Source organism: Zootoca vivipara, chromosome 1, assembly GCF_963506605.1.
Source record: "Zootoca vivipara chromosome 1, rZooViv1.1, whole genome shotgun sequence".
Classification (NCBI taxonomy): Eukaryota; Metazoa; Chordata; class Lepidosauria; order Squamata; family Lacertidae; genus Zootoca; species Zootoca vivipara.
The window spans coordinates 58,942,474-58,968,673 of record NC_083276.1 but is presented as its reverse complement, the minus strand read 5'-3'; the positions used below and the strand labels follow the sequence as shown (position 1 = coordinate 58,968,673).

At 41.0% G+C, this 26,200-nt stretch overlaps 1 protein-coding gene across 6 annotated transcripts in view; it reads right to left on the bottom strand.

Annotated features, from left to right (window-relative positions):
• NAV2 (neuron navigator 2) overlaps window positions 1–26,200 on the bottom strand; it is a 538,652-nt gene that overhangs the window by 162,985 nt on the left and 349,467 nt on the right. For all 6 annotated transcript variants that reach the window (XM_060275159.1, XM_035117262.2, XM_060275158.1 and 3 more), the window contains 2 exons: window positions 22,533–22,650; window positions 13,252–13,304 (listed from right to left, as the gene is read on the bottom strand). In XM_060275159.1, coding sequence (XP_060131142.1) covers window positions 13,252–13,304; window positions 22,533–22,650 — 171 coding nt within the window. The remainder of the gene's footprint in view (window positions 1–13,251; window positions 13,305–22,532; window positions 22,651–26,200) is intronic.

Sequence of the window (26,200 nt, the reverse complement as noted above, 5' to 3'; positions counted from 1 at the left end):
TTTTTTTTAAAAAAAGAACTTTTTGTACTCATTTCAGAAAGCAATTAGAGCTAGTTCACAAACCCTGCCAGTAGCCATTTATTAAATACTTGATGTCAGATCAGATAGAAAATAAGCCAGCACCCATAGAAGAAAGGGAAGGATCCATCCCTTTTACCCTCTTCAAATATATGATTGGTTCTACCATTGCTTAACACAGCACTGTGCATGTTTCACCAATCTAACAAGAGAAATATGCTTGTAGTTGTAGATATTTGGGTAGGAATACAATAAAGACCACCCCGAATATATATCCTACCGGAGATAAAGGAACCCAGAGAGATGTAGCCTTTGATGAATTGGAGAGATAATACTTTTAAAATGTGGGTGAAAGATCTTAACATTTGAAAAACCAAAACCCTAAACTTTAAACAACATTCATTCAACTTGGCTGGAAGCCAAAATGAAGCACTAAAAATTCAGGTGGGTTATTTACTAATTTATTTACTAAGTTATTTACTATTTATCTTGACAGTGCATGTATTTCTTATATTTCAATTAAAAACAAAAGTATTGAGGTTAAAAGTTTTTTGATGTTAAGTGGCATTTTAGACTTTAAATAAGGCCCACAACTCATTGTCCTCCTACATTATTCCATTTTGATGCCCCTTTATTAAAACAACTTGAATGCTAGTTCCTGACTGCCACCAGCATGTTTCTTCCAGGAAATCTGTTTTGATTCATAATATTTGAGTGGAGCCCCAAAATAGTTTACAAATCACAAAAGGGCAGGACATCCCTGAATGTTTGTTCTGTATCTTAGAGACAAGAAAAATACCATCTGTTGGGGCAGTTGTCATGGTATCATTTTCCTAGGAATACTTAACACGACAACTTCATGTAAATTATCCATGCTAGCGGGATGGGGCGTGGAGAGAGAGAGAGAGAGAGAGAGAGAGAGAGAGAGAGAGAGAGAGAGAGAGAGAGAGAGAGAGAGAGACCATTGTCTCAAGCTACACCCAGCATTTCAGGTACAACAGTGGAAATGCAAAGTATATAAAAAAGACTGCAATCATAACAGCAGCACTAAAGTGTATGTGCCTGGAATATTAGTTTTCCTTGGACACCTTTCCTTTTTACCAATAAAACCAACAAAAAGCATTAAACAGATCGTCCATTAGCAAGTTCTTTACCAATCACTTCTTAAAACGTTGTTGATACAACTTTTTTAAAACTTCAGTTTTACAGTACAACAAAGTTTTTCAGTACAACAAAGAACACAACTCAGATTTTCTGAAACAAATACGCAATTTTACACCTGGGTAAAAGCTGGTCTGGCAAGCTCCTTTTGGACTGGATTCTACAGAGAAGGTGCCATTATGGAGTAGGCCAAATGCTCTGCAGCGACACTCAGAAAAAAGGCCTCCACAGTGAAAAAACTTCAAGCAGAACTGAAGTTCCTAACAACTTTGCAGGATTGTGAAGCCAAACCTTTCAACCTATGTGTGTTCTGTATGGTCCCTATGTCCACACAAACTGTACTCATGCAAGACTGCATGTACATCTAGGCAGCCTCAAAGAGTAGTTTGGCTGTGCAAAAAAAGTCCTTGCAGGGATGCAGCTTGCACAGGTGTGGGAACCATTCACAGAGTGAACATTTTGGCCCAAGGGTTAGCCTTATTTACCCATCGACAACACTCCACAGGCTGCATGCCAGTTGCAGGTATGGCCACCTCATACTCGTGCATGCACACACACACATGCACACGCACAGGGCCGTCTCGAGCAGGTCGGGCGCCCTGGCATTGAGGCGCAGAGCACAGCGCCCCCCCCCCCCGCCGGCCCGGCGCCCTGGCGCCCCGCGCCACCAAGACTACACCTAGAGCCGTGCCTGCACACGCAACACACACACACACATAGGCAAGCAGATCACCTGAGTGGGGAGGATTACTGCCCCTCCCTGCTCATCAAATTATTGGTCTGATAAATCTGTGACAGGTGTCTTGCATCACTATCAGGGTACTGAACTGGGCAGAGAGTTTAGATCAAAGTGCTGGTTTTGACCTATAAAGCCTTTAACAACTCAATACTCTACCACAATACCTCACGGACCGCCTCCCCCCATATAAACCGTCCCAGACTCTGCATTCATCTTCCTAGGCCCTTTTCACGTACCTCCTCCATGTGAAGACTGGAGGGTGGCAACATGAGAATGGGCTTTTTCTGCAGTGGCTCCCCATTTGTGGAATGCTCTCCCCAGGGAAGTTTGCCTGGCGCCATCATTATATATATATTTAAGCACCGGGCGAAAACACTCCTCTTCAACCAGGCCTTTTAACCCACAGCCTCGTAAATGTATCTGTGTGAAAGGGCGGGGGGATATTGTTTTGTTGACTTTAATTATTTACTTGTGTTTTATCTTGTATTTTATTCTGTGAACTGCCCTGAGATCCTTTGATGAAGGGTGCTATATAAATTTAATTAAAAAATAAAAATAAAACAATAAAATTCCCCACCCCAGAACTATGTCTTTGTAACAACAACAACAACAACACACATTTTCCTGCCACTGGGGAGGGGTGGCCACAGAAAAAAAGTGCTTAGGGGGGATGAATCAGGCCTCCAAACAGGGGACTAGTTACTCCTGCAGCAAATGCTTTATTGTATGTGTCGGCAGTGCTTATGTGATGGAGGCTTTACTGAGTCTCCTTAGTGACCTCCTGGCAAGCAGTGGCCTCTTTGCTCACCCTCTTAGCCATGTCATTGCAGCAGCTTGTAACTTCATGGTAAAGGAGTGTATTTTCGTGTGCTGTATGTTTTGGAGGAATGCAAATGTGGAAAGCAATCCTATAGTTACACAGCTATGGGCAGCCGGGGGGGGGGGGAGTGATGTGTGAATCAGCTCCCAGTTGGGAAGGCCTATACCAGGGGTCAGCAACCTTTTTCAGCCGCGGGCAGGTCCACTCTCCCTCAGACCATGTGGGGGGCCGGACTATATTTTTGGGGGGGAAAGAAAATGAATTCCTATGCCCCACAAATAACCCAGAGATGCCTTTTAAATAAAAGGACACATTTTACTCATGTAAAAACATGCTGATTCCTGGACCGTCTGCAGGCCGGATTGAGAAGGCAATTGGGCCGCATCCGGCCCCCAGGCCTTAGGTTGCCTACCCCTGGCCTATATTTAAACCTTTCATTTCGTATGTTTTCTGCCCTAGGCCAAGGCTGCACACTATCCAAAACAAACACAATAAAATCTGTTGATTTGCCAAAATGAGATTCTGTGTTTTCTTTTACTCTTTGAACAAATCTGGCAGCCAGTTCTGATTTTCAACAGTCCTGCACCTCCTCCTCATTTTGAGGGCCACTTTATAGTACAGCAAAGAAAAAGAGGTAAAGATGAGCGCTGGAACCCTCCCTTTCTAAACAAATGGACAGAATCAGCACCAGAGAATTTGGGGGGGGGGGTGGATTGAAAAATGGCACATCCTGAACCATGTTGCTTTGAACCCCACCACAGTATCCATCAGCATACTGCACAACAGGTCTGGCTCTAGGGGTTGGCTGGGTGGCGCAGGACACCAGGGTGCTGGGTCGGCAGGGGGGTGCTGCGCGCTGCGCTCGCCCACCAGCCGCAGGAAGAAACAGGGCGGGGCAGGGGTGCCGGAGCGATCTGTGCACCACGGCGCCCGGGGCGCCCGACCTGCTTAAGACGGCCCTGGTGCACAACTGTAAAGATGCAAACAGTTCAAAATACCTCAAGATAAAGCACAAAAACATGGTATCTGGGTGCTATTATATTTCTTCTTAAGACTCTGCAACATTGTTTGAAGAGCTTTGCTATTTATTTCCATGAGCTCATATCCTGATTTGACCTGGGGGCTTGTCCATTGACTTCACTTGGTCTAACCCCACCCTAACCCTAACCCTAACCCTAACCTCTACAGTACATCACTCCTAACTTGCAAAGTAAGCCACCAAATGCCAGCCAAAAAAAAAGTTCTTACGATCTTTAACATTCATATTGTAATGTGGATTAATCTTTGTGGGTATTTCTGCACAGCACCTGGTGGTTTCCAGTCATATGGGTGGCATATAAATGATGCTGATGCTGATTAATGTCCACAGTTTTCCTTCTACCCATCATGTCTGTCTGGAGAAGCATAATGGCTGTAATAGCAAAAATGATATACTTCATCTCAAATCTGGTACGTGGTAAGAACTGAGATGGTGAACCTGTAGCACCCCGGATATTGTTGGACTATGGGAGGGATTCACCTAATGAATCCTGTTAGTGGAAGCCTTGTGCAAGGTCTTCCACTTGAGCTTTCCCCCCCTCTTCTCCCCATGCACCCCCTGCAGGTGGATAGTTGGGGGTCCCCAAAACAGCATGCAAGGGAAACCCAGCCACATGGGACGGGTATGAATGAATGAATGGTATTATTGAAAGCCTTCCAACTGACAAGCTGAAAAGCTTGCGCTGATGGAAACTGTTCTTAACCTGAAGCACCACTTTAGCTAACGGGGCCTCCTCCTGCCGCCGCGCCGCCAGAGCACGATTTCTGTTCTCGTCCTGAAGCAAAGTTCTTAACCTGAGGTACTATTTCTGGGTTAGCGGAGTCTGTAACCTGAAGCGTTTGTAACCCGAGGTACCACTGTATATGCAGGTTGAACTTAGCATTCTGACTACCTTAACGACACAAAGCTAAAATCCTATCTTTGTGCATGCCAGAGCAGGCATACAATCATGCCTTCTTCCCCCAGCAAATGAATGGCTATCCCCAGATGTGCTGTTGTGCCCATGTCCAGCTTGCAGGCTTCCCACAGACATGTGGTTGGCCACCATGAGAACCAGATGCTGGACTAAGTGATGGGCCATTGGTCTGATCCAACAGGATCATCTTATGCTCTTACATATTCCAGTGGGTTTGTGCACAGGCCCTTACCCTCTTTATAAAACGTTTTCTTTACTAACCAGTAAAGAGGAAGAAAGCTCAGAAAGGTGGACCAGTTACTGAGATCCATCCCAGCCAGATCCAGATTTATTCCAGTTCATTTTGTGTTTATACACTCCACCCTGGGGGGGGGGGGGAGAAGCAATATTTCTTCACTCCTTTTTGTGGCCACCGTTTTGTTCTCTGCCAGGAACCGTTTCCCATATCTGTTTAAAGAAGAGAAACTATTGTCTCACAACAAATGTAACTGATCTGTTGAAAACACAACCTGAAAATAAAGACCGTGCATGTGCTTTTGTAAACCAGGAAAATCTTTAATAAAAAGTATCCTTTAAAAAGGTAGAGAAACTATTTAAAAGTATATTTAAAATGAGACTGTCAGCATCTTACATTTTAAAAATGTGAGCTGGATTTATATGCAATACCAGAATCGTCACTAGAAATGGATATGAAAAATACCAAACAGGGCATGGAAAAGTCTGGCCAAATGTGCTGGAATCACTGGGCTCAGATCTTTCAGCTGGATACATGCATCCCATGTATGCTTTTCTTCCAATTCCCATCTGTGTCCATTCCACTACAACTTGGAAGAAGTCTCTGTCTCGGTTTTGATTTTTATACTCCCTGCTATGCATTTCTAAGATTTTGTACAAAAACAGCCCCACAGGATTTTTTTCGCCACACAACTGACAAACCTGCTGTGTTAGAAAGACAATGGAAATACAAGAAAGGGGGGAAATTTGACTCTTTGCCCATGGGTAGGCAAACTAAGGCCCGGGGCCCGACCCGGCCCAAACACCTTCTAAATCCGGCCCACAGACAGTCCAGGAATCAGCATGTTTTTACATGAGTAGAATGTGCCCTTTTATTTAAAATGCATCTCTAGGTTATTTGTGGGGCTTGCTTATGCATATCTTGGTTTTACAAGCTAAGATAGACTTCTCCAAATGCTTGCTGTAGCTTGAATACCAAATAAAGTGTGAAGGAGTTCAAATTTATAATGTAGCTCAGAAAGTTTGTGACATGCAGAGGAATCCTACACCTGTGTACATTACTGGCCTTCTAAGGAGCATTAGTGTGCATAGGATGGCAGCCTTGGGTATACGTATATAAAATTCTGAACCATTCTAAATTTTTTACAAAACATTCTAGAAAAGTATGTAAAATAATCAATGCAGAAAGACCTTTACTGCAAAGCTGAGGAGATCTCTATTTCTCACCACAGGACAATGCTACTAAATTTTGGCCAAAAGTGTAAAAAGTAAATTGCAAAGTCGTAGTAGAATAAGAAGACTCCTTCCATTCAGAGGCTTTAGAAGTTTGGAGAGAGAGAGAAAGGATATTATTTCTGCCTTCAATAGAATGCCAATTTCAGGTATGACTCACTTTGGATATGCAAGTGTGAAAACCTCAGTAGTAGGTACTCTATAAATAGAGGCATATTTAAATAGTCAGAGCAGCCTAGGTGGAAGCAGTTGTATAAAGAGTTCTGCCATTAAATTAAAGCCCTGTCAAGATTTCCCCCCTCACATTCTGATGTGGCATGAAGAATTGCAGGCTGCCTCGCTGTACATTGTTTAACAGACTATAGAAATAATAGGGTTCTATTAATATAATCCAGAAACCACAGCACACATTTGGAATTAGAAAAAGGCAATTTGGACTATGCAAGCATAAGCATTGTAGTTCCGTCTACATTACAAAGAGCTGTAGCCTCCACATTTTTTTACTCGGGAAATGCTGTGTACAGGGATAAAGCTTTCCTTTCCACACAAACAATGGATGGAATTCAATGTAGCACTGAGTGGGGTATGTGGGATGAAAGCATCACAAATGCTAAGTACAGTAAAGAGTTAGTGCTCACAAGGGTTATAGCATTCCAATACAGTACTCTGTGATGTCATACACCTTCTGCCAGAAACAGTTATGGCAGTTGGTACAGTTATGGCAGCTATTAACGGTCTTTTTGAGCAGCTGAGCAGTAGGTACCGGTATGTTCTGTTGTGCTGCTGCCTGCCTCAGAGTTAGTAAGTCTGCAACAGTTTTTGTCTTAGGTACCACTCTATGTAATATGTATTAGAAACATCAGTAACACCTGCCTGTCTTGTAGCTTTAATCCAACAAGTGCAAGTATACCGAGTAAAAGTTATTTATTTGAACTTTAAAAGAGAGTTTCTTATGTATTTTTTTAGGGAGGGAAAAGGGAACTAATTAAAGGGTTAAACAACCCAGTCTCTCCCTTTTGCATAGCTCTGTAAATAGGAACTAGAATCTAATTCCCACAGGGGATACCTATGGGGAACAAGGTCTGCTCGCACAATGGGATTTCCCTCACTGCCCTCCCCAGTGCCTTTGTAGCTGTTCTGCAAATCTCCAGAGCAGATTTAAGGGATGCAGAGAGAACAGGAAGAGGAAGGTCTCATTCTGTGACTGGACCGCATTCCATGAATGCCACAACTTAGTGGAATCCCACCTCTAAGGCTGTAGGAGTTGCTAGGAGACCCCTATTTCTCTTGCATAACTACAATTCCAAGGATCCTGGGAAAAGGGATTGATGCTGAATATTGTAAGTCTGTGAGGGGAACAGTACCCTTAACAAACTACACTTACCAGCATTCTTTGGGAGAAACCATGATAGTTTAAAGTGGTATGATATTGCTTTAAATGTATAGTGCAGATGGGGCCTTTTAAAACGGGGATTAAATCACAGATGAGAAGACTCCCTGGAAAAGACCCTGATGTTGGGAAAGATGGAGGGCACAAGGAGAAGGGGACGACGGAGGACGAGATGGTTGGACAGTGTTCTCGAAGCTACCAACATGAGTCTGACCAAACTGCGGGAGGCAGTGGAAGACAGGAGTGCCTGGCGTGCTCTGGTCCATGGGGTCACGAAGAGTCAGACAGGACTAAACGACTAAACAACAACAACAACAACAACAACAACAATGGTTCCCAGCACCCTTAACAAGCTACAGTTCCTGGATTCTCCATGAAGTGAAAGTGGTGTAAGAGTGCTTTAAAATATGGTGTAAATGTAACTTCAGGCACTTAGCAGCAACTGTGTCATCTGAATTATGTTTGAAGCTGGTCTAGGTGTAATGCAGGTGGCTTATAAGGTATATTCTTGTAATATTCAGAGTGCCGCTTCTCCTTTCAAAGAGTATATAGATGTACTTTTGAAGAGTATTTTAACGTCCCTACTGTAGCTAAAGATGCTATGACCATACTAAAAACTTGGAGCCCCAAAAGCAAGTCCCCTTGAGTTAAATATGGCTTATTTCCAAGTAAGTTTGCATAGGTTGCAATTTTACAACAGCTGCTTGGTTCAGAATGCTACTGCCAGTCTCTTGACAGGGGCTAGTTATTTGGAGTATGTGACTCCACTGCTATTTAATCTGTGTTGGCTTTTGGTATGCTCAATTCAAAGTGATGGCTGTTACTTTTAATATTTTACATAGTTTCAGTCTGGGATACAGTGGTACCTCGGTTTATGAACACAATTGGTTCTGGAAGTCTGTTCATAAACTGAAGTGTTCATAAACTGAAGCGAACTTTCCCATTGAAAGTAATGGAAAGTGGATTAATCCGTTCCAGACAGTCCACGGAGTACTTAAACTGAAGCGTTCATAAACTGAAGCAAACATTCCCATTGAAAGTAATGGAAAGTGGATTAATCCGTTCCAGACGGGTCCGCGGAGTACTTAAACTGAAATGTTCATAAACTGAAGCATGGGTGCAATTGGTTCCGGAAGTCTGTTCATAAACTGAAGTGTTCATAAACTGAAGCGAACTTTCCCATTGAAAGTAATGGAAAATGAATTAATCCGTTCCAGATGGGTCCGCAGCGTTCATAAACCGAAAATTCATAAACCGAGGTGTTCATAAACCGAGGTTCCACTGTATTTGAAAGACTACCTTCTCCCACATTACTCTCCCACCTGTGGAGACTATGCTCTCATCTTTCTCCTGAGATATGATTAGTGCATTCATTGGGACAGGGTCTTCTCAGTGGTGGTGCCTACACTCTAGATCTCACTCCTCGGAAGGCTCATTTAACACTTCCCCTCCCAGCCATCAAGAAGATTGGCAAAGCAGTCTTGTTCAGTCAAGCTTTTTGTGCTGTTTGAGAACCGGAATTTTATTTATGATGCTGCAGTGTTGCTCGTTTTAAAAACTGAAGTTACTGTTATTGTTTTCTTATATTTACAAACTGCTTTGAGAGGACATGCTGGGGTGAAAGGCAGCATATAAATATTTATGGGTTGAGATTTTGGAAGACGCCTCTGCGTGAATTTGTTTTAGGTGTGTGATCAGTGCATGCTGACCAACACACAGTCTTTGCAATAGGGCTCTGTTCCAATGGCATGAAGTAGTCACGACAAACCGGTAGATTCCTATCTGGTTCACAACCATTGTAACATACCGCTTGTTATCATCCACCTGTTCTGCCGTTGAGGACTTCTTGGATCATTCTTTGTCTAGCTCCTTCCCTTTGACCTTACTGACTTGGGTGACCCTGCTGGAAGTACGAGATTCCCAACGGCTCCGCTCACAAGGGTCATAGGAACGTGCAAGCCCACTCACCACGACAAGGTGATGATATGCTTGTGAAACATGGACCACTTATAAACGCCATCTCCAACTCCTTGAAAGATTCCAGCAACAGTGTCTCTGAAAATTTTTACACATCACTTGGGAGGACAGTCAAACTAATATCAATGTACTGGAAGAAGCAAATATCACCCAGTGTTGAAGCAATGATTCTTCAACATCAACTTTGTTGGACTGGTCATGTTGTGTGGATGCCTGATGACCGTCTTCCAAAGCCACTACTCTATTCAGAACTTAAAAATGGAAAGTGTAATGCTGGTGGTCAACAAAAGAGGTTTAAAGACTGTCTCAAGGCAAATTTGAAAAAATGTAGTATAAACACTGACAACTGGGAAACACTGGCCTGCAAGCGCTCCACTTGTAAAACAGCCTTTACCAAAGTTGTCATGAGCTTTGAAGACACTCAAACTCAGGATGCAAGGGAGAAACATGCTAAGAGGAATGCACGGTTGGCAAATCCACACCGTGATCAACTCCTGCCCGGAAGCCAATGTCCCCACTGTGGAAGGATGTGTGGATCCAGAATTGGCCTCCACAGTCACTTACGGACTCATTGTTAAAACTGTGTTTATGGAAGACAATCTTACTTGGCTACAAGTGATAGCCAAAGAAGAAGATAAATATTTATATTAATTAATTAATTAATATACATTTGCAAATATATATGAAGTAAATGACAAAGTTTTAAATATATTGCCCAGGGTAATTGCCCAAAGCCTATAATATGACATTAACCGAGGGTGGGTTTTTTTGGGCAGGGGCAGTTGGTTACTACAGCTATACTATTTCTAATGCTTCTAAATACATTCCTGTGTGGAATTTGCAGGGCAAAAAAAAAAAAGGCTCTGATGCTTTTGAACTTTTTGTTGCCCCCTCTGTGATTCCCCTGTTACAGTTTTCAAAGCCAACTAAACCCTTGGTGTTAAGAAGATGAATTTTATTCTCAATCTTAAAATTCTCCTGGGAGGGTTTCATTGTAATAGTACAGCTGGCTACATTCATTCAAACTGCCTCTTGAAGTCTTTAGGGTGTGATATTTCAGTAATCCCAAATTGAGATTAAATGAAACAAAAATTGGTGAGAATGTACAGTCACAGAGAAGCCAAAGGCAGCCTCTCTATGAACATCTAGGCTCAGCTCTGCACACTTTAGATTCACCACTTTACCACAAGCACCACACAGTCACCACAGTTATTTCCTGTTCTTATTACAAGATAAATTTGTGGTTTCTTTGTCAAGGCTGCATTTCTTTCTGCCTGTCCGATATTACTGCTTGGATGTTCCACAGCTTCTTTCACTTTCCTCTGGGCTACATCTCTTTCCTATCTTTTGGTTCAACTGTTCTGCCTTTCTCCATCTTTCATGCTGGCCTGATACAGAAGTAGTGTTAAACTATGTGCTCTAATGAACGTTCTGTCACCTTTTATAAGCAAGTTTTACATCATTTTCACTCTAGGTGTCATTGGGCCTGTTTTATCACTTGTAACTCCTCAGAGTACCAAGGAGCAGGACAGGTTCTAAGCACAAGAGGGGGCCCACTGGGGAACAATTGTGTCAATGGCCTATCACATCTCACCATTCCACAGTGACATTAGAACCTCAACAGATTATTTATTCACTTATTTACCACTTAAATGCCATTTCTATCTGTCAAAAAAAATTCCTAGAGTATTTAGGAATCCAACAGATTTCATATGTCTCTGAAGCTGGACCATCTTAATGGAGCCACGACTTTAGCAGAGGAACTGATATTGTAGACCAGGAAATTGTCTGACTATGACAATGGGGTTATCTCAACTCTTCCTATCTCCACACCATCACATTCATATCTGGTGAGTCAAAGACTAAGGGCAGGTGACAAAGTCCTATGGTTGTCATGAAGGGCATGAAGTCTTGAGCTGTGTCATTAAAGACAGTCTCAGTGTGAATGTTGAAGTTCCCCAAGACAACTGTCCTCAGGTTCTTCAGCATCATGCCTGAGACCACCTCAACCACCTTCACTTTCCTAGGATTAAGAATTACACCCAATGCTTTCTGACTGTGTTGGCCTTTTAGAAATGATACCATCATCTTTTTCAGAACTTAATCATCTTTTTTTTAAAAAAAACTTTAATTTTATTAGCAGAACTCAAAACCATCATAAAAACAATGACCCCCAAAAATTCTAGCTCCAAATATTGAACACATAGTTCATTTATTTGAAATAGTTTTAATCCAGCCTTTATCAATACAGTGGACCCTCAGGTTACGTTACCTTTGGGTAACAATCTTTGGGTTGTGAATGCGCCAAACCTGGAAGTGGGTTTGCCACTCGCACGTGTGCAGAAGCACTTTGCGGCGCTGCGCACGTGCGCAAAAGCAGTCCTCCAGTTATCTTCAGGATACGGCCAGGTCTCCGGAACGGATCCTGTTTGTAACCGGAGGTACCACTGTACATGATAATAGGATGGGGTGCAATCGTTTAAAAATCAAACATACAATCAGCATGGACAAAGATAAAGGGACCAGATAAAATCATAACCAGATTGGCAGTAGCAGAAAAGTTAACAAACAAACAACAAAACTGGTCAAAAAAATTTTTTATCACCATAAAAGCCCACTGGAATAAGATGCTGTTCAACTGAAAATACTCAGAGTTGGCACCGGAAACTACTCAGGATTGGCACCAGTCATATAGGGGGGGGTATTCCATAATCAGGGTGCCATTGCAGAGTAATCCTTGTCTCTGGTTGCCCCATAACAGATGTCCTTTGGGTGCAGAACAACTTAACTTTAATGCCATTAACTAAAGACAGGGCCTTCATTGAACATACAAGGGATAGAATAAAACACTTTTTGAATCAGCCTTTAAGATAAAGGAAGTTATTCAAAAACATAACATTGTTTTTGAAGGCTCTGCCAGCTGTACCATGTCACACAGTAATGTGACTTTAGTTCATCAATGAAACTTCCCAGCGCTGGGTGGAATTCAACATCACAGCATTACAAGCATTCCATTTGCATAAGGATATAAACTTGCCAGACAGAATAATTCCCCTTTCCCTCCCCCCATGTGCTGTTTTTTGGGTTATCCCCCCCCCCAGACAGAATAATTCCCCTTTCCCTCCCCCATGTGCTGTTTTTTGGGTTATGCCCCCCCCCAAGTCTACCTCAGAGGGAAAAGGGGGTACACATAGGGGAAGGAGGGGGGAAGCTCCATTGTGCAAGCATATGGCATAGGAAAAATGTGTAACTTTTAAGTGAACGGTTCACATAATGAATATCAATGTAATAAATGCATTTAATTGATGTATATTAAATGTTTGCATACTTTCCCCATACTATTTTTAAATATTCTATAAAATGAATTAAAAACTCTACGTCCAATACATTCACATTAATATTCTAAATTGTGCTGCTAAACAAGCCTATACAGTAGGGGTTGCAACTAAGATTCAATCACAATGTGTGAATCAAGTTAATAGACAAAAGATGCAATTATTGTAATTAATTTAATGATTTCCATGTGGTCTGATTTGATATATTGTATGGCTGTACAATAAAGAAATATTGGTTGATTGATTAAATATGCCATCATGTCAGTAGCTAAATCCCAAACAGGTTTCTTCAGAAGTAAGTCCCACTGAGCTCAAAGAAACTCACTTCCTCTTAAGTACGCCCAGAGGAAAACACAGTGAAGACAAAACACATTTATTTTTTCACTTACCATTTGAGATCTATTCTTTGGACAGCCATTGATGTCTTCGATTTTCTCATTTGCTAAAAATGAACAGACAGAATTATTTCAAAACAAAACCTATTGTAAAGACACCTGGTACAGTTATTCCCAGAGCACTTGTTGCAACTAAATCAAACAGCCTAGAGCTATGGTTGCCCAATCAAAACATATGTGTGAAACACCCAGAGCCATCCGGCGAAATTCTTCTCCTGAGCCATTCCTCCAGAGACAGCTGGAGAAGGTCACCACCATTTCAAAAAGAGACAACTGGGCTGACAGCAATTCTTAAAGTGATGGGTAATCTTTGCCAGACCGATTGTTTCAAATCTGGAAGCCACATCACTCTTTATGCATGAGTGCATGGCTGGTTTGCTTAATAAGCCATGCAGATGTACAAGTCAGATGTAAATAAAATACATTTTTTAAAAAAAATCTCATTTACCTTTTCAAGCAGTGGGTGAAGTCTGTTGTTGATGACACATTTCCAAGATCTAGCAACTAACCTCAACCTACAAAGTGTAAATGCACATGGTGCAAATATATTCTGGTACTGTGCAATTTAGTCCAGAGGTGTTGATGATACTCAGTATTCTAATTCACAGGATTCCACGCTTTCTTGACTCAATCATCTTTCTTTCCCAATTCTTTCAAAGTATTTTGTGCCATCATAGTTGCTGGGACAGTGGCAGCATATCATCTGAATTAAAGGCAGTTGGGAGGCCAAGACTCTGGGGCCTACCCAGTTGATCCTATGAATTCTCATAAGGAACTGAAAGGCTGTGGGCTGGTAACTGAAGGATTGCTCCCACTGGCTAAACCCCAGATACTGATGTCCACCTGAACATGCCTCCAGGTGGCTATATATCTGATTTTAGTGAGAAAGTGGCCTTGCATATGTATGGCGTATGGCTCCTCCATAACTCCGGCCTGTGCAGCCAATCTAGTTTCCCAGAAAGTTGTAACCCCTGGCATACGGGGTTGTACATGCATAAGGGCCCTCTTCCATTACTGCCAGATGAGCAGCCACTGAGTGCCCAGAGAACACACTGGCATCAGGAGGTGTGGCCAGTGAGCACACTCCCACTCACATGAACATCCAGTGACTCAACTCACAAGTTTCACACAGGCCATTAGTGACAACACATTGGCTTCATTCACACATCATAGTAAGCCATAGTCTAAGAAAAACTATGGTTGACCACAGTGTGATGTGCACGCTGGTCAATCATGGCCATTTTGCTCCTCTCCAGCCAGAGCTCAAAAACAAACTGTGGAGTGGCTGGCTTACTGTTCTGTGTGAACCAGCACATGAGGCTTGTTTCTCTTCTCAAAGTTTGCTCTTGGCTTGGTGTGGGTTCACATGTAATGGTAAGCCAAACACTGTATTATTTGTTTTCTAGCTCCGGTCAGGGTAGACCAAAGCAAGCATGATTTGGCACCATGCACCAGCACTCCACTCATTCATGGTAAGCAAGCCACAGGTTATTTCTAGACATGGCTTACTGTTACAAGGAAAGAGGGGCAGTAGGTTAGCCAATGGCTTCAAAGAGGGAGAGAAAGCAGAGAAAGAAATAGCAAGAGTGGTAGAATTTTTTTTTAGTATTCCAGATGGCTCAAGAGATATACCTTGCTCAAACAACTTCATCTAAACCACGTATCTTCAACCTTTTCAGACCCAGGAACCACATTTAATCCAAACATGCATTTGGGACCCATTTCTCAATCTTTTACCATATAGCTGTATGGTGGTAGTGCTTGTTTTGTGACCCACCTTGCATCAGGGTAAATGATCCACCAGTTGAAGACCAGTGATTTACACTATAGGTATAGGTTTGGATTTTAACTGCATACACAAGTACAGCATATCATCCAGTAGAACACACTAGTCATAGTGGAGAGTGGACACCAGGTCAAAGTGGAGAGTTTTGACTAAACATGATCCACCTGGAGAAGGAACTGGCAAGCCACTCCAGTATCCCTGCCAAGAAAACTCCATGGACTAGTCCCCTACTTTAGGGCAAAAAACTATCAGTTTAAGCAGCATAGTATACAGATATTAAACAGATCTCTATGCATAACAAGAACAAAATAATTGCATGGCAGAAATACCTACATTTGCAAACACTCTTTCTGTTTTCTCCCACTATACTACATGCTACACATACATAAATATGGCAACTGGGTGAAAACATGCCTTAACAAAAAGAATGGTCTTTTAAAGTACTCATTCCATACATTCTCAGAAGATGAATTATAGCTTTTTTCTTCTCCATGTCAAAAGAGCAAATTAAATGGCTTAACTCCACATTAAAGCAGACTGTGGATTGGCCTAACTTTTGCTTCTCGTACACTGAGCGGATCAAAAACTGGAAGGCAGCCTAAAGGAATGCTTTTCTTCAACTCTTTGGTGACAGGCACATTCCAAGACTACTAGCTTCTACATGGAGACGCAGAGTATTAAATGTATATGGCAACATCTCCTCTATGCTATAAGCGACAGCGAAGTATTCCTGAAATAGCTTTGCTGGGCAGCTGCTGGTTTCTCCAAACATATATAGAAATGAAAAGTCACCCGCAAACAAAATCCCTTACATCTGCCAGCAGCATTTTGCAGGGTGTCTGTAGGTATGATGAACCTTGCTTGGTTCTGCTTTTGCATGGATCATACCATATTCAGGACTAGATAAGTACATCTAGGAAGATGTCCTAGTCAGCAGAAAGTTTTATCAGACTGCCGTGCTCTCCCCTTCCCTCCAATCATAAGATACAACCGTATGCCATGAAAAGGAGGGGCTTTCAAACACTAATGTTGTGTTCAATCTGTTCCTTTCCCATATAGGAGTCAGGGGTGGAATCCAAAGGAGTGAGAGGATGGAGTACAAGCAGTGAAAGCACTAAGACCATCCAGTCAAAACCATGGCTCTCCTTTCACAAAAAGAAGGGGGGGGCATGAGCAGTGCAATGTAGGACCTGGAAACTCACACAAGAGGTACTGCTGCATATGAGCCATGATTAATGCTCCCCTGCTGGTCTCAGCAAAGCTTGATGATAACGCATGCTGATGGCTTTGAGATGTGGTAGCAGCTGAAAGCTGTCTTTTGGGTGTTCACAATTCAAAATGATAATCACACTAATAGTGTGTGTTAGGGTCTTTTTTTAAAAAAATGCTCATTCCAGTGAATTTCTTCCAAAATTATTATGACTCTAGCAAGTCGAGAGAGAGAGAGAGAGAGAGAGAGAGAGAGAGAGAGAGAGAGAGAGAGAGAGAGAGAGAGAGAGACCACACTTCCATAAACTGCCTGCTGACTTGGGAAATATAATTTGAGCAAGAGATTTGTCATGCTGTTCTGATCCATCTACACAGTTCTTATGTTCTTCTGGAGGTCATTTTGCTTCTTTATAAAGTGCACTTATTTGTAAAGAGCTGCATTATATGTTCAATTTTCATTAAAAGTAAATTTGCTTTATGGTTCTTTCTTGTTTTTCCCCAATATGCAGTCTGTATGAAAGTGGATTTTCTGTACTGATTAAAAATCCACTTCAAGTTTTCCACAAGCTCTAGTATATCAGAATCTGGAGATGTTCCAATCCAGGTTTTATTGTGGACTGAGTCTTTCCATTGCCTATTAACAACATTCATTTCAGAAGAGCTAAAATATGACTTTAGGGTCATGTGTGGAAAAGTTCTAAGAGGTGATTTTGACTCGTATGAAGTGCATCAGTACTAAGGAGGTTGATGAACATGGAGCATAGAGTCTCAAAATCAATCCAGACCAAAATATCTAGGGTTGAAGCTCTGGGGTTACCTTTCTGGATGAGTTGTGATGTTGTAGCTTCCATTTCATGAGCTATAGTAAAACTGTGATCACAATCACTATAGGTGCATATTATCACCTCAGATGTGACAATGATATTCACTTTGTCTACAGCTAGTATATGGGATGCAAATGACTTACAATTTTTAAGTGTCAAATTGAGAGATTAAAATAGGAGCAGGTGTGCTTAAAGATGAGTTTTCTATTTAATGGAAATGGGTGGGGGTGGAATCTTACATGTGAACAATTCAGTGTTCTTAAACAACTGAACCCAAACGTATTAAAGCAAGGGGAAGAGGAAATGGAAAAAGAGAATCAAGTCAAGTGCTCCTACTCTTGAAAATATACAACTTTTTTTCCTGTCTTCATTATAGTTTTCATGGGTAAAAACTATTGGTCTGCACGGAAGGCAAACTTTGGTTTGCATCCTGTTTTGGAAAATGGGTCAGTTCACAAACACCTCAGACAGCTTTGAGTACCACCACTTGCTTTGCCTTGGGTCTGAAGCCTTGCTTTAGAAAATCAAAGGTTTCAGGTGTATATGCATTGACTAACATGAAGAAATACACAGGGGAAACTTTTTTTAATTATTTTTTTTTACAGAAGTAGATTAACTTTTCAGGAACAGGAACACTTTCTGAGTTAATGAGGCTGCCCAAGTGCATGTGTGGTAGGTTTTTTGGTGTCGAAATTTACAGTTTGAGGGTTTGTTTTTAAAGTGAAACTTATAACGAAAAAGTTATAGGCAGAATTGGATGGAATTTGCAGGCATTGCAACCCCTTCTGAAGGGATGAAGCTTGCTAAATTTCAGGCAAAAGGGTTTTTATGCAAAAGTCTTGGGGAAGTGGATTTTCATACCTAACTCATCTGTGATTCTGGGGACACCTTTTATGAAAATGGCATACATAGCACAGGTGCAACTAGGTGAGTAACTTCCAAAATTTCAGAAAGATAGGTGCAGGGGTTATGGAATTATGATGAATGAAAACCCATGCGAGGCTGTGCTTTTGTTTTGTGTTCATTTAACAGTAAGTGGTAAATTCCTTCTACATTCTATCCTGTTTCGCTGGGACTGGAGCCCTTGGGGATACATGGTAATGAATACCAGAGCCTCTTCCATTCCAGGTCCGGTTTGGTGGAAGGCAAAGCAAATCAGGACCCTGGGCAGCTCCTGGTAGGCCCTGCTAGTTGAGTTTGGGAACTGATGCATTAGCTGAAACAGAGTCCTCTGCAGGCAGTGCAGTGCAATATTCTTGTTGAAGAATATTGCACAAGAATTGTACACCGTGTTCAAAGTTTAGTCACACCATAGATTGGTATAACAGCAGGTAAAGGTAAAGGACCCCTGGACGCTTAAGTCCAGTCAAATTTGACTACTAGGTCCACTTTCAGGCTGAGGGAGCAGACAGCTTTTCCGGGTCATGTGGCCAGTGCACAGAACACTGTGACAAGTGCCAGAGTGCACGGAAATGCCGTTTACCTTCCCACCACAGCATTCCCTATTTATCTACTGTGCTGGTATGCCTTCAAACTGCTAGGTTGGCGGGAGCTGGGGCAAAGCAATGGGAGCTTACTCTGTTGCGCAAATTCGAACTGCCAACTTTAGCAGTTTTATTTTCAGTTCCTTTCCTAATTACCACTAACCTGGGATTCACCTTTTTCACAGCTGCCACGCCACGGCTGGGTTGTCATCTTCATCAAGTTATGCACTATGAGCCCAACGTCTCATTCCTGGTCAGTCACCATCAGTTTAGACTCCAATAACATATTTGTGAAGTTAGGACTGCCCCCCCCCAATATGCATCACTTTACTCTTGCCTGCATTGAATTACAGTTGCCATTTTAATCCTCATTCATCTAATATGACAAGAGCATTTGGTGTTCCTCAGAGCCCCATTTTTGGGGTTCTGGCTGCTTCATTGATCACCCCTAACTCTAGATCATTTAGGAGGAAGTTAAAAACCAGAAAATGAATTCTGCTGAGATTCTCATTTTAAAATCTTCTCTTGACAATGTGTATCTGTATTTTTAGGGACACAGGTGGCGTTGTGGTCTAAACCACTGAGCTTAGGGTTTGCCATTCAGAAGGTCAGCGGTTTGAATCCCTGCGATGGGTGAGTTCCCATTGCTCAGTCCCAGCTCCTGCCCACCTAGCAGTTCGAAAGCAAGTCAAAGTGCAAGTAGATAAATAGGTACCGCTCCGGCGGGAAGGTAAACGGCGTTTCCGTGTGTTGCTCTGGTTCACCAGAAGCGCCTTTGTCATGCTGGCCACATGACCTGGAAGCTGTATGCCGGGTCCCTCGGCCAATAACACGAGATGAGCACTGCAACCCCAGAGTTGGTCACGACTGGACCTAATGGTCAGGGATCCCTTTACCTTTACCTTTTATCTGTATTTTTGTTCGTGCTTAAATTTTGGGGTTAACTTTTAAAATTGGGTTAGGAATGTGTAAATTAATCAGATATTAATGTATTAAAAAGTTGTTGGTGAAAAGAGCAGACTAGCTAAAGCACAATGGATGTTGATGAAATTGTATATATGTCACCCATGTCCAGGCAATGTGAGAGAAAAGAAGTGAATGAGGTCAAAGATGGACCACCCCTGAAGCCTCTCGCTAGTGAAGACCCACTATATTTCTTTTAGTGCTTTTGGCCGAAAATGTCAAATGTCAAAGTTCTTCTCTTGTTCATTCTAATTTGTGCTAATGGACTTCTTGAGTGTTCAGCTCACTGTTATTTCATCCACGTGGGCGACAAGACCATATGGATGGATCATTAAAGGAAATAATTAACTTGACAAACTGGCAAAAGTGGAAGAAGAGCAGGAAACACTCCAGTGCTGTGAGCTGCAGTGCATCCCTAGTTTCTGCAGATCACAACCTGAGCTGATGATGCCAGCAACATATGGAGCTTTTATCACTACTGAGAAAATAAATACACTCAGCTTATTCAGTTGCAATAATCTTCAAGGTTAATGAGGCCCATGCTATTTAACAAACAACTGAGGGCTGGTATATGCAACCAAGTAAATCATTTGATTTATCTACAGTTGCTCACTGTGCTCCTCATATAGGCAGATTGGAAGCTGCATGTACAAACTGAGGCTCACAAACAACACAGTATGCTGAGTGCATAGCAAGCAGTTATGTGTCTTGCTTTTCTTAAATTAATTACAGCCGTAGAGAATTCCTGGTTGTTATCAGGATCACAGCATACACAGAGAAGAGGTTTATCTCTCCCCAGTTCCCCAAGAAAATCTACTCTGGACAGCAATGAGTTATAGTAAAAATAAGTTTTATTTATTTCCTTAAAATTATATACCACTTGATTGTTTTAAAAAAAACCTCAAAGTGGTTTGCAGAAAGAATAAAACAATGAAATTATCAGTAAAAACAGTTAAAAATAACAATTTTAAACCTTCAAAAATATTGACAATGAATAATAAGCCAAAGAAACAGATTAAAACATGTTAACATTCTGCATGTCTGCATAAAAAAGGTAAAGGTACAGGACCCCTGACAGTTAAGTCCAGTCGTGAACGACTCTGGGGTTGTGGCGCTCATCTCGCTTTACTGGCCGAGGGAGCTGACGTTTGTCAGCAGACAGTTTTTCCGGTTCATGTGGCTAGCATGACTAAGCTGCTTCTGGCAAAACCAGAGGAGCGCACAGAAACGCTGTTTCCCTTCCCTATTTATCTACTTGCACTTTGACATGCTTTTGAACTGCTAGGTTGGCAGGAACTGGGACCGAACAACAGGAGCTCACCCCGTCGCAGGGATTCAAACCGCTGACCTTTCGATCAGCAAGCCCAAGGCTCAGTGGTTTACATCACAGCACCGCCCACGTCCCAAGTCTGCATAGGCTTGCTTAAATTTAAATGTTGTTGGCAGGCACTGAAAAGAGCGGATATGTCTTCCTGGTGTCAACAGGCAGGGAATTCCAAAGCTTTGGTGCTGCCATGCTAAAAGGCTGATTTCTTACAAATGCAGAATGAGTATTATGTGGTACCTGTAACATTTCAGATCTGCAGATCAGAGTGGTTGAGTCTGAAAATATGGAGTAAGGCGATCTTGCAGGTAAACTAGTCCCAAACTGTTAAGGAGTTTAAATACTAGTATTAACACATTGAGCTTCACCTAGTGACCAATCAGCAAACAGTGCAGATTACTGAGTACAGGAAGTAAATGCTGACAAGGTCTCACTCCTGTCAACAGCTGCGCTGTCAACACCAGTTTTTGGGTCAAATGCAAAGGAAGCCCAACATAGAGAACACTGTGGTGATCCATTAGTTCCCATTACTGTTAATAAGAACTACTTCTTAATCTTTTACTAAAACTCATAGCTGGACAGGGGGGATTTCTGGTGGGGGGGGGACAGCAAAGGAGACAAAGGATAAACCTCTACTCCCTGCATGCTGCAATCTCAAATCCAAACAAACAATCACCACTGCTGCAATTAATTTAAGAAAAAGAAGAAACATAGCATCAAGTATAACAGCTACTTTGGCCCTGACTCTATGAGGTAAAAACTTTGTATTTGAAGTGATATGAAATTTCTATCTTATATTGAGTCTGTGATTGAAGGTGTAATTATCAAGTGATGAACTTGAATTTGTGAACCAGAACTTAAGAGTGCAATCCTATGCATGTGTGCTCAGTTGTGCCACTGAATTCAATGGGACATCCCCAGGCAACTGTATAGGACTGTAACATTAGAAACTTACAGTATTTTCAAGGATCTGCTAGTTCTTGCCCTTAGATCTCTGCTTTGATTCATATAACCTCTCAGATTTAAGTTTCTTTTTTGTAAAACTTAAATAATAATAATAATAATCTCATTTATTAATTGCTTCTTATGAAGCATCTCAAAGCAATTTCACAATCCAGAATAGAAATGTTAAGAATTCTGTGCATAAACACTACCATCTAATACCTACTTCTGAAGCCAAAACTACAGCAGACAGCTAGCTAATGCATCAATTATTTCAATATTAATCAAAAAGAAAAGAGGAAATACCAGTAATAAAAAATGGAATGCTCAGTAGCAGTTATTTAAAAATCCAATGTGACTATTATAAAGTTTGTCATCAGCTTCGTTTTGGCTTTAGGTGTGTGCATGATATACTGCTTTGACAGATCTTTTCAGCAACAAATAATTACCACAAACCATTCCCATGCTTTTTTTAAAAAAATCAAACTAATAATTACAGCATGCATGCCCATAGCACTTTCTATATCTATATGATTTTAGAATGATTTTTTTCCAGGTAATTATTATTATGAACACTATATCTGACTTTCTAAGCTATTGTACTATGATTTTATGTGTGCACTGCCTTTAAAGCGCTGTTTGGCCCTGCAAAGCAGCATTAAACATATTTTCTTTTTCACATGAAAAAATGTTCCTGATGAGATGATTGTGGCTGTGATATAACAAAAGGCAAACTTACTTACCTACTACCTGGATGATTTCAGCCAGTAAAACCCCATCAGTCACATCTTGTTGCAGATCTTTTATCAAACGTTTATGACCAGATTTTGCTAAATAGTGATTGGCCCAGTCTGTATAAATCTGTAAAAAGCAGAGAGCGGATTAAAAGATACGTATTAATCACATCATCTAATTGGCTTTTTAAACCATAATTTTATCAAGCCAACTAGCTAAAGCCAACCACCAAGGTTTGCAATCCCTGGACTATAGCGTTTTTCTTCTTTTTCCCTGAGCTGATTGAAACAAAGTTAGCAACATTAAAATTCAAGGCATTGTGCTAATCAAGTATTCAGCTTATTATAGCTGGTCTTTCTTGTATAGAGAAATTTGACATCAGAGCTGGAGGAAACTAAAGAAAGCTTCTAAACATGCTAAAGCCTGAATGGGTTATCAGACATGGAACTAAACAGTCTGCAAGAGAGACTGGGCTGAATTTCTCTATTTATGCTAAATAATTCAATGTCCTAGTACTGAAAAAGCTGAAGCATATTTTTGCAGCAAACGTTAGACATTTTTACATTTAAAAAATTTCTGTAAATGATCCACAGTATTTTTAAACCAATTACTGGTAGGTTTATTTAAATTGGTAAATTCTTTTTGGATGCAGTTAGCAAGAAACCTAAATGATATTGCTATTCACTTTACTTGTGAAACATTCTCCTTACACATTACCAGCTCACAGTTCCAAAGCTGGTATACCAAATTAGATTTGTGAAACATTTATCCCATTCGTCCTAAAATATCCTCATATGTCTATGAATATCTTCACTGGTAACGTCTAATATTGTTTCTAAAGGATTTATATATTAGTCCTGAATATACTTTGTGAGCTTTCTATGTAAGGAATTCAGAAAAAAATTGGGAAAGTTCCTACTTTGATAACATTCATATCCAAGTTATATTTCATTTTTTTAAAAAAAAATATCCTATGTATTATATAGCCATTTTTTAAATGGCTGACAGTACTGCACTAATTGGTGACATAACCTGAATAACCTTTGTATGGTAATTCTATCCTGCACATAAAATATAAGACATTTGCTTGCATTATTTTTAAGAATGCAAAAGCACATGTAGACCAGAGATGAGATATCTGATCGTTGCAGAGTTGTATTGCATATTGCAAAAACATTCTTAGGGAACAAGCTCTTTTAGTTAAGAAAGAATATTGCATTTAAACACAATTCTTCAAAGAAAAAGTCAGCCATCTTCACACCCCAGTAAGAACTATGTGGCATAGGGCAGACTGTGGTTATATGGCACCCTGAGTGTTGCAAAATGTGGTGCCCCCCAATATTTCTTATTTTCATGCCCTCCTTCCTCTAGCCTTCCATTCTGCGCCCCCGTGGAAAATGCTGCCCAAATAACAGTAATTCATCAGATCTAGGCAGACGGGATGAATGATGTTTAGCAGGTCATTTCATTTTGTCACTGCTATGATTTTCATAATTTTAATCAAAGCCCCCCCCCTGCCCCCCGCAAACCATCCTCTTGTCATATCACTTTTACATCATTCTTGTAAACCTAGTTCTTTAATGCACTGGAAAGATTAACTAAACATAATACCAAAAAAAACACCCTGCTATTAATAAAGCAGTTGACAGAATTACAATGAACAACTTTGTTATTTAGTTACAGTACAAACTCAGATAGACACAGAATGTTCAGCGTATTAGCCAAAAAGAAAGTAGTTTAGATATAAGCTGATACAGTCTAGAAAAGGACAGGGGGAAAGCTACATCTTGACACATTTGAAAATGAGAATTGTTATTAATATCATCCATTTGCTGAAGACAAAATTATTCAACCATATGCATATTTGAATCTAATAGAATTATTTGTAGTGGAAGGAAGAGATGTTGCCTGTGTTTTTGCTTTACAGCACAATTCTATGAATGCTAAATTACAAAGGACATTGCTCATTTTAAGCAACACCTTACTTTACATGCATTGCAAGGTCTTTTTGCACACATTAAACTAATTATGGAAGCATCGCAGAATAGAAGCAAGAGATTGCTTGAGTTTGCAGCTTCCTCCAGTTTTGCAAGACCCTAGGAATTTCACCAATCTAGCCCTAGTTCAGTTATTGCAGAAGATAGCATAATGTGATGCCCAGCATTTTCTTATTGTCCATTGATAAACCAGTCAAAATCTGCATTGCAATTGACAAATTCAAGTGGCTGAAAAGATTAACAAATACTGTAGATAGACACAATGACAGAACCAGGAAGATTATGCTTATGACTGTTTATAACAACAACAATATATGTATCATTTTTAACAAGACATTAACTAACTGAATCCAGGCAAAAACTCTGAAGCATTGCACAGAGTTCTGAAAAAGTGTTATAATTAATCAAACCATGAGTTCATCAACCCTGGAACTGTCCACTCATGACTGGCAGCGCAGTCCAAAGTCTCAAGCCCAGACTTTCTCCAGTTCTTCTGCCAGAGTTACTTTTAACTGGATATGCAAGAAATTAAAATTGTGACTTTCTGCAGGCACAGCAAGTGCCTTGCCAGCAAGGGTCAAGCAAGATTTGAGAGTGGCAGTTTCCACCTCTAGCTTATTCTTCCCATAGTTTCTGTCTGCCACCTCAAGTGCTTTCCTCCATCCCAGTCAAGCTTTCAGGTAGGGCTGTAGCTTATTGATAGAGCATCTGTGTTTGCTGTTCCATGCTTTCCAGATTCAATCCCTGGAATATCCAGGTAAGGCTAGGGTAGACTCCTGTCTGAAATCCCGGAGAGCTAGATGTTGCTGAACTATAACTCCCATCACACCCAGCAAGCATGGCCAATGACCAGGAATGATGGGAGTTGTAATTCAACAACATATGGATAGCCAAAGGTACCCTGCACCTGCTGTAGACTAGTGGTCTGGCTCAGCAAAAGGCACCTTTCAATGTTCCCTTATTCCTCAAATAATGAAAGTAAGTTAGGCTGGGGGTGGGGATAGGGATGGAGAAGCACTTGGGGAGAGGAGCTATAATTGGCAAGAAAGGACAATGGTTTACTTATGCTCCAATTCTGGCTCTTAAGAATTGAACCCCGTGCCTCTCATTCTGCATGATTGCTGCCATCCAATATGGACCTTCTGTTCCCTGTAGATTTTTTAAAATGATGCTAAAAACATGGATTCATGGATTTAAAAAACCTGCTATTAAATCACGACAGTTGCCTCTAACACATAAATGATGAAGAGCTATATGTGAAAAAGAGTTCCATGCACACCCTTTTCATACCCTGGGTTTGAATTAGGGATGTGCCAGGTCAATATTGTTTTTCCAAATATAACCCAGCATTTTTCAGTTCACTGCTGATAGACTAAAGACAGAACAATCAAAGTTCTGACAGATGACCTCATAAAGTCAATATAAACAGGACACTGCCTGTAAGAAAACAAGAGTAAGACCTAAGGAAACAACTATATTCTAAAATGTGTAAGCTTAAAGGCACAAGTTGGGGAAAGTATGTAAGGGTGGCTGTCAAACATGTGGCCTTGTCAAATGCTTTGACTGTCACACACCCACAACTTTTGGAGGGCCCAGAACAATGAACTGGTTATGACAGGTGAACTGGATTTATTCGGTAGACAAAGGACTCTTCTATCATGTGCACAAAAGTTCCCATG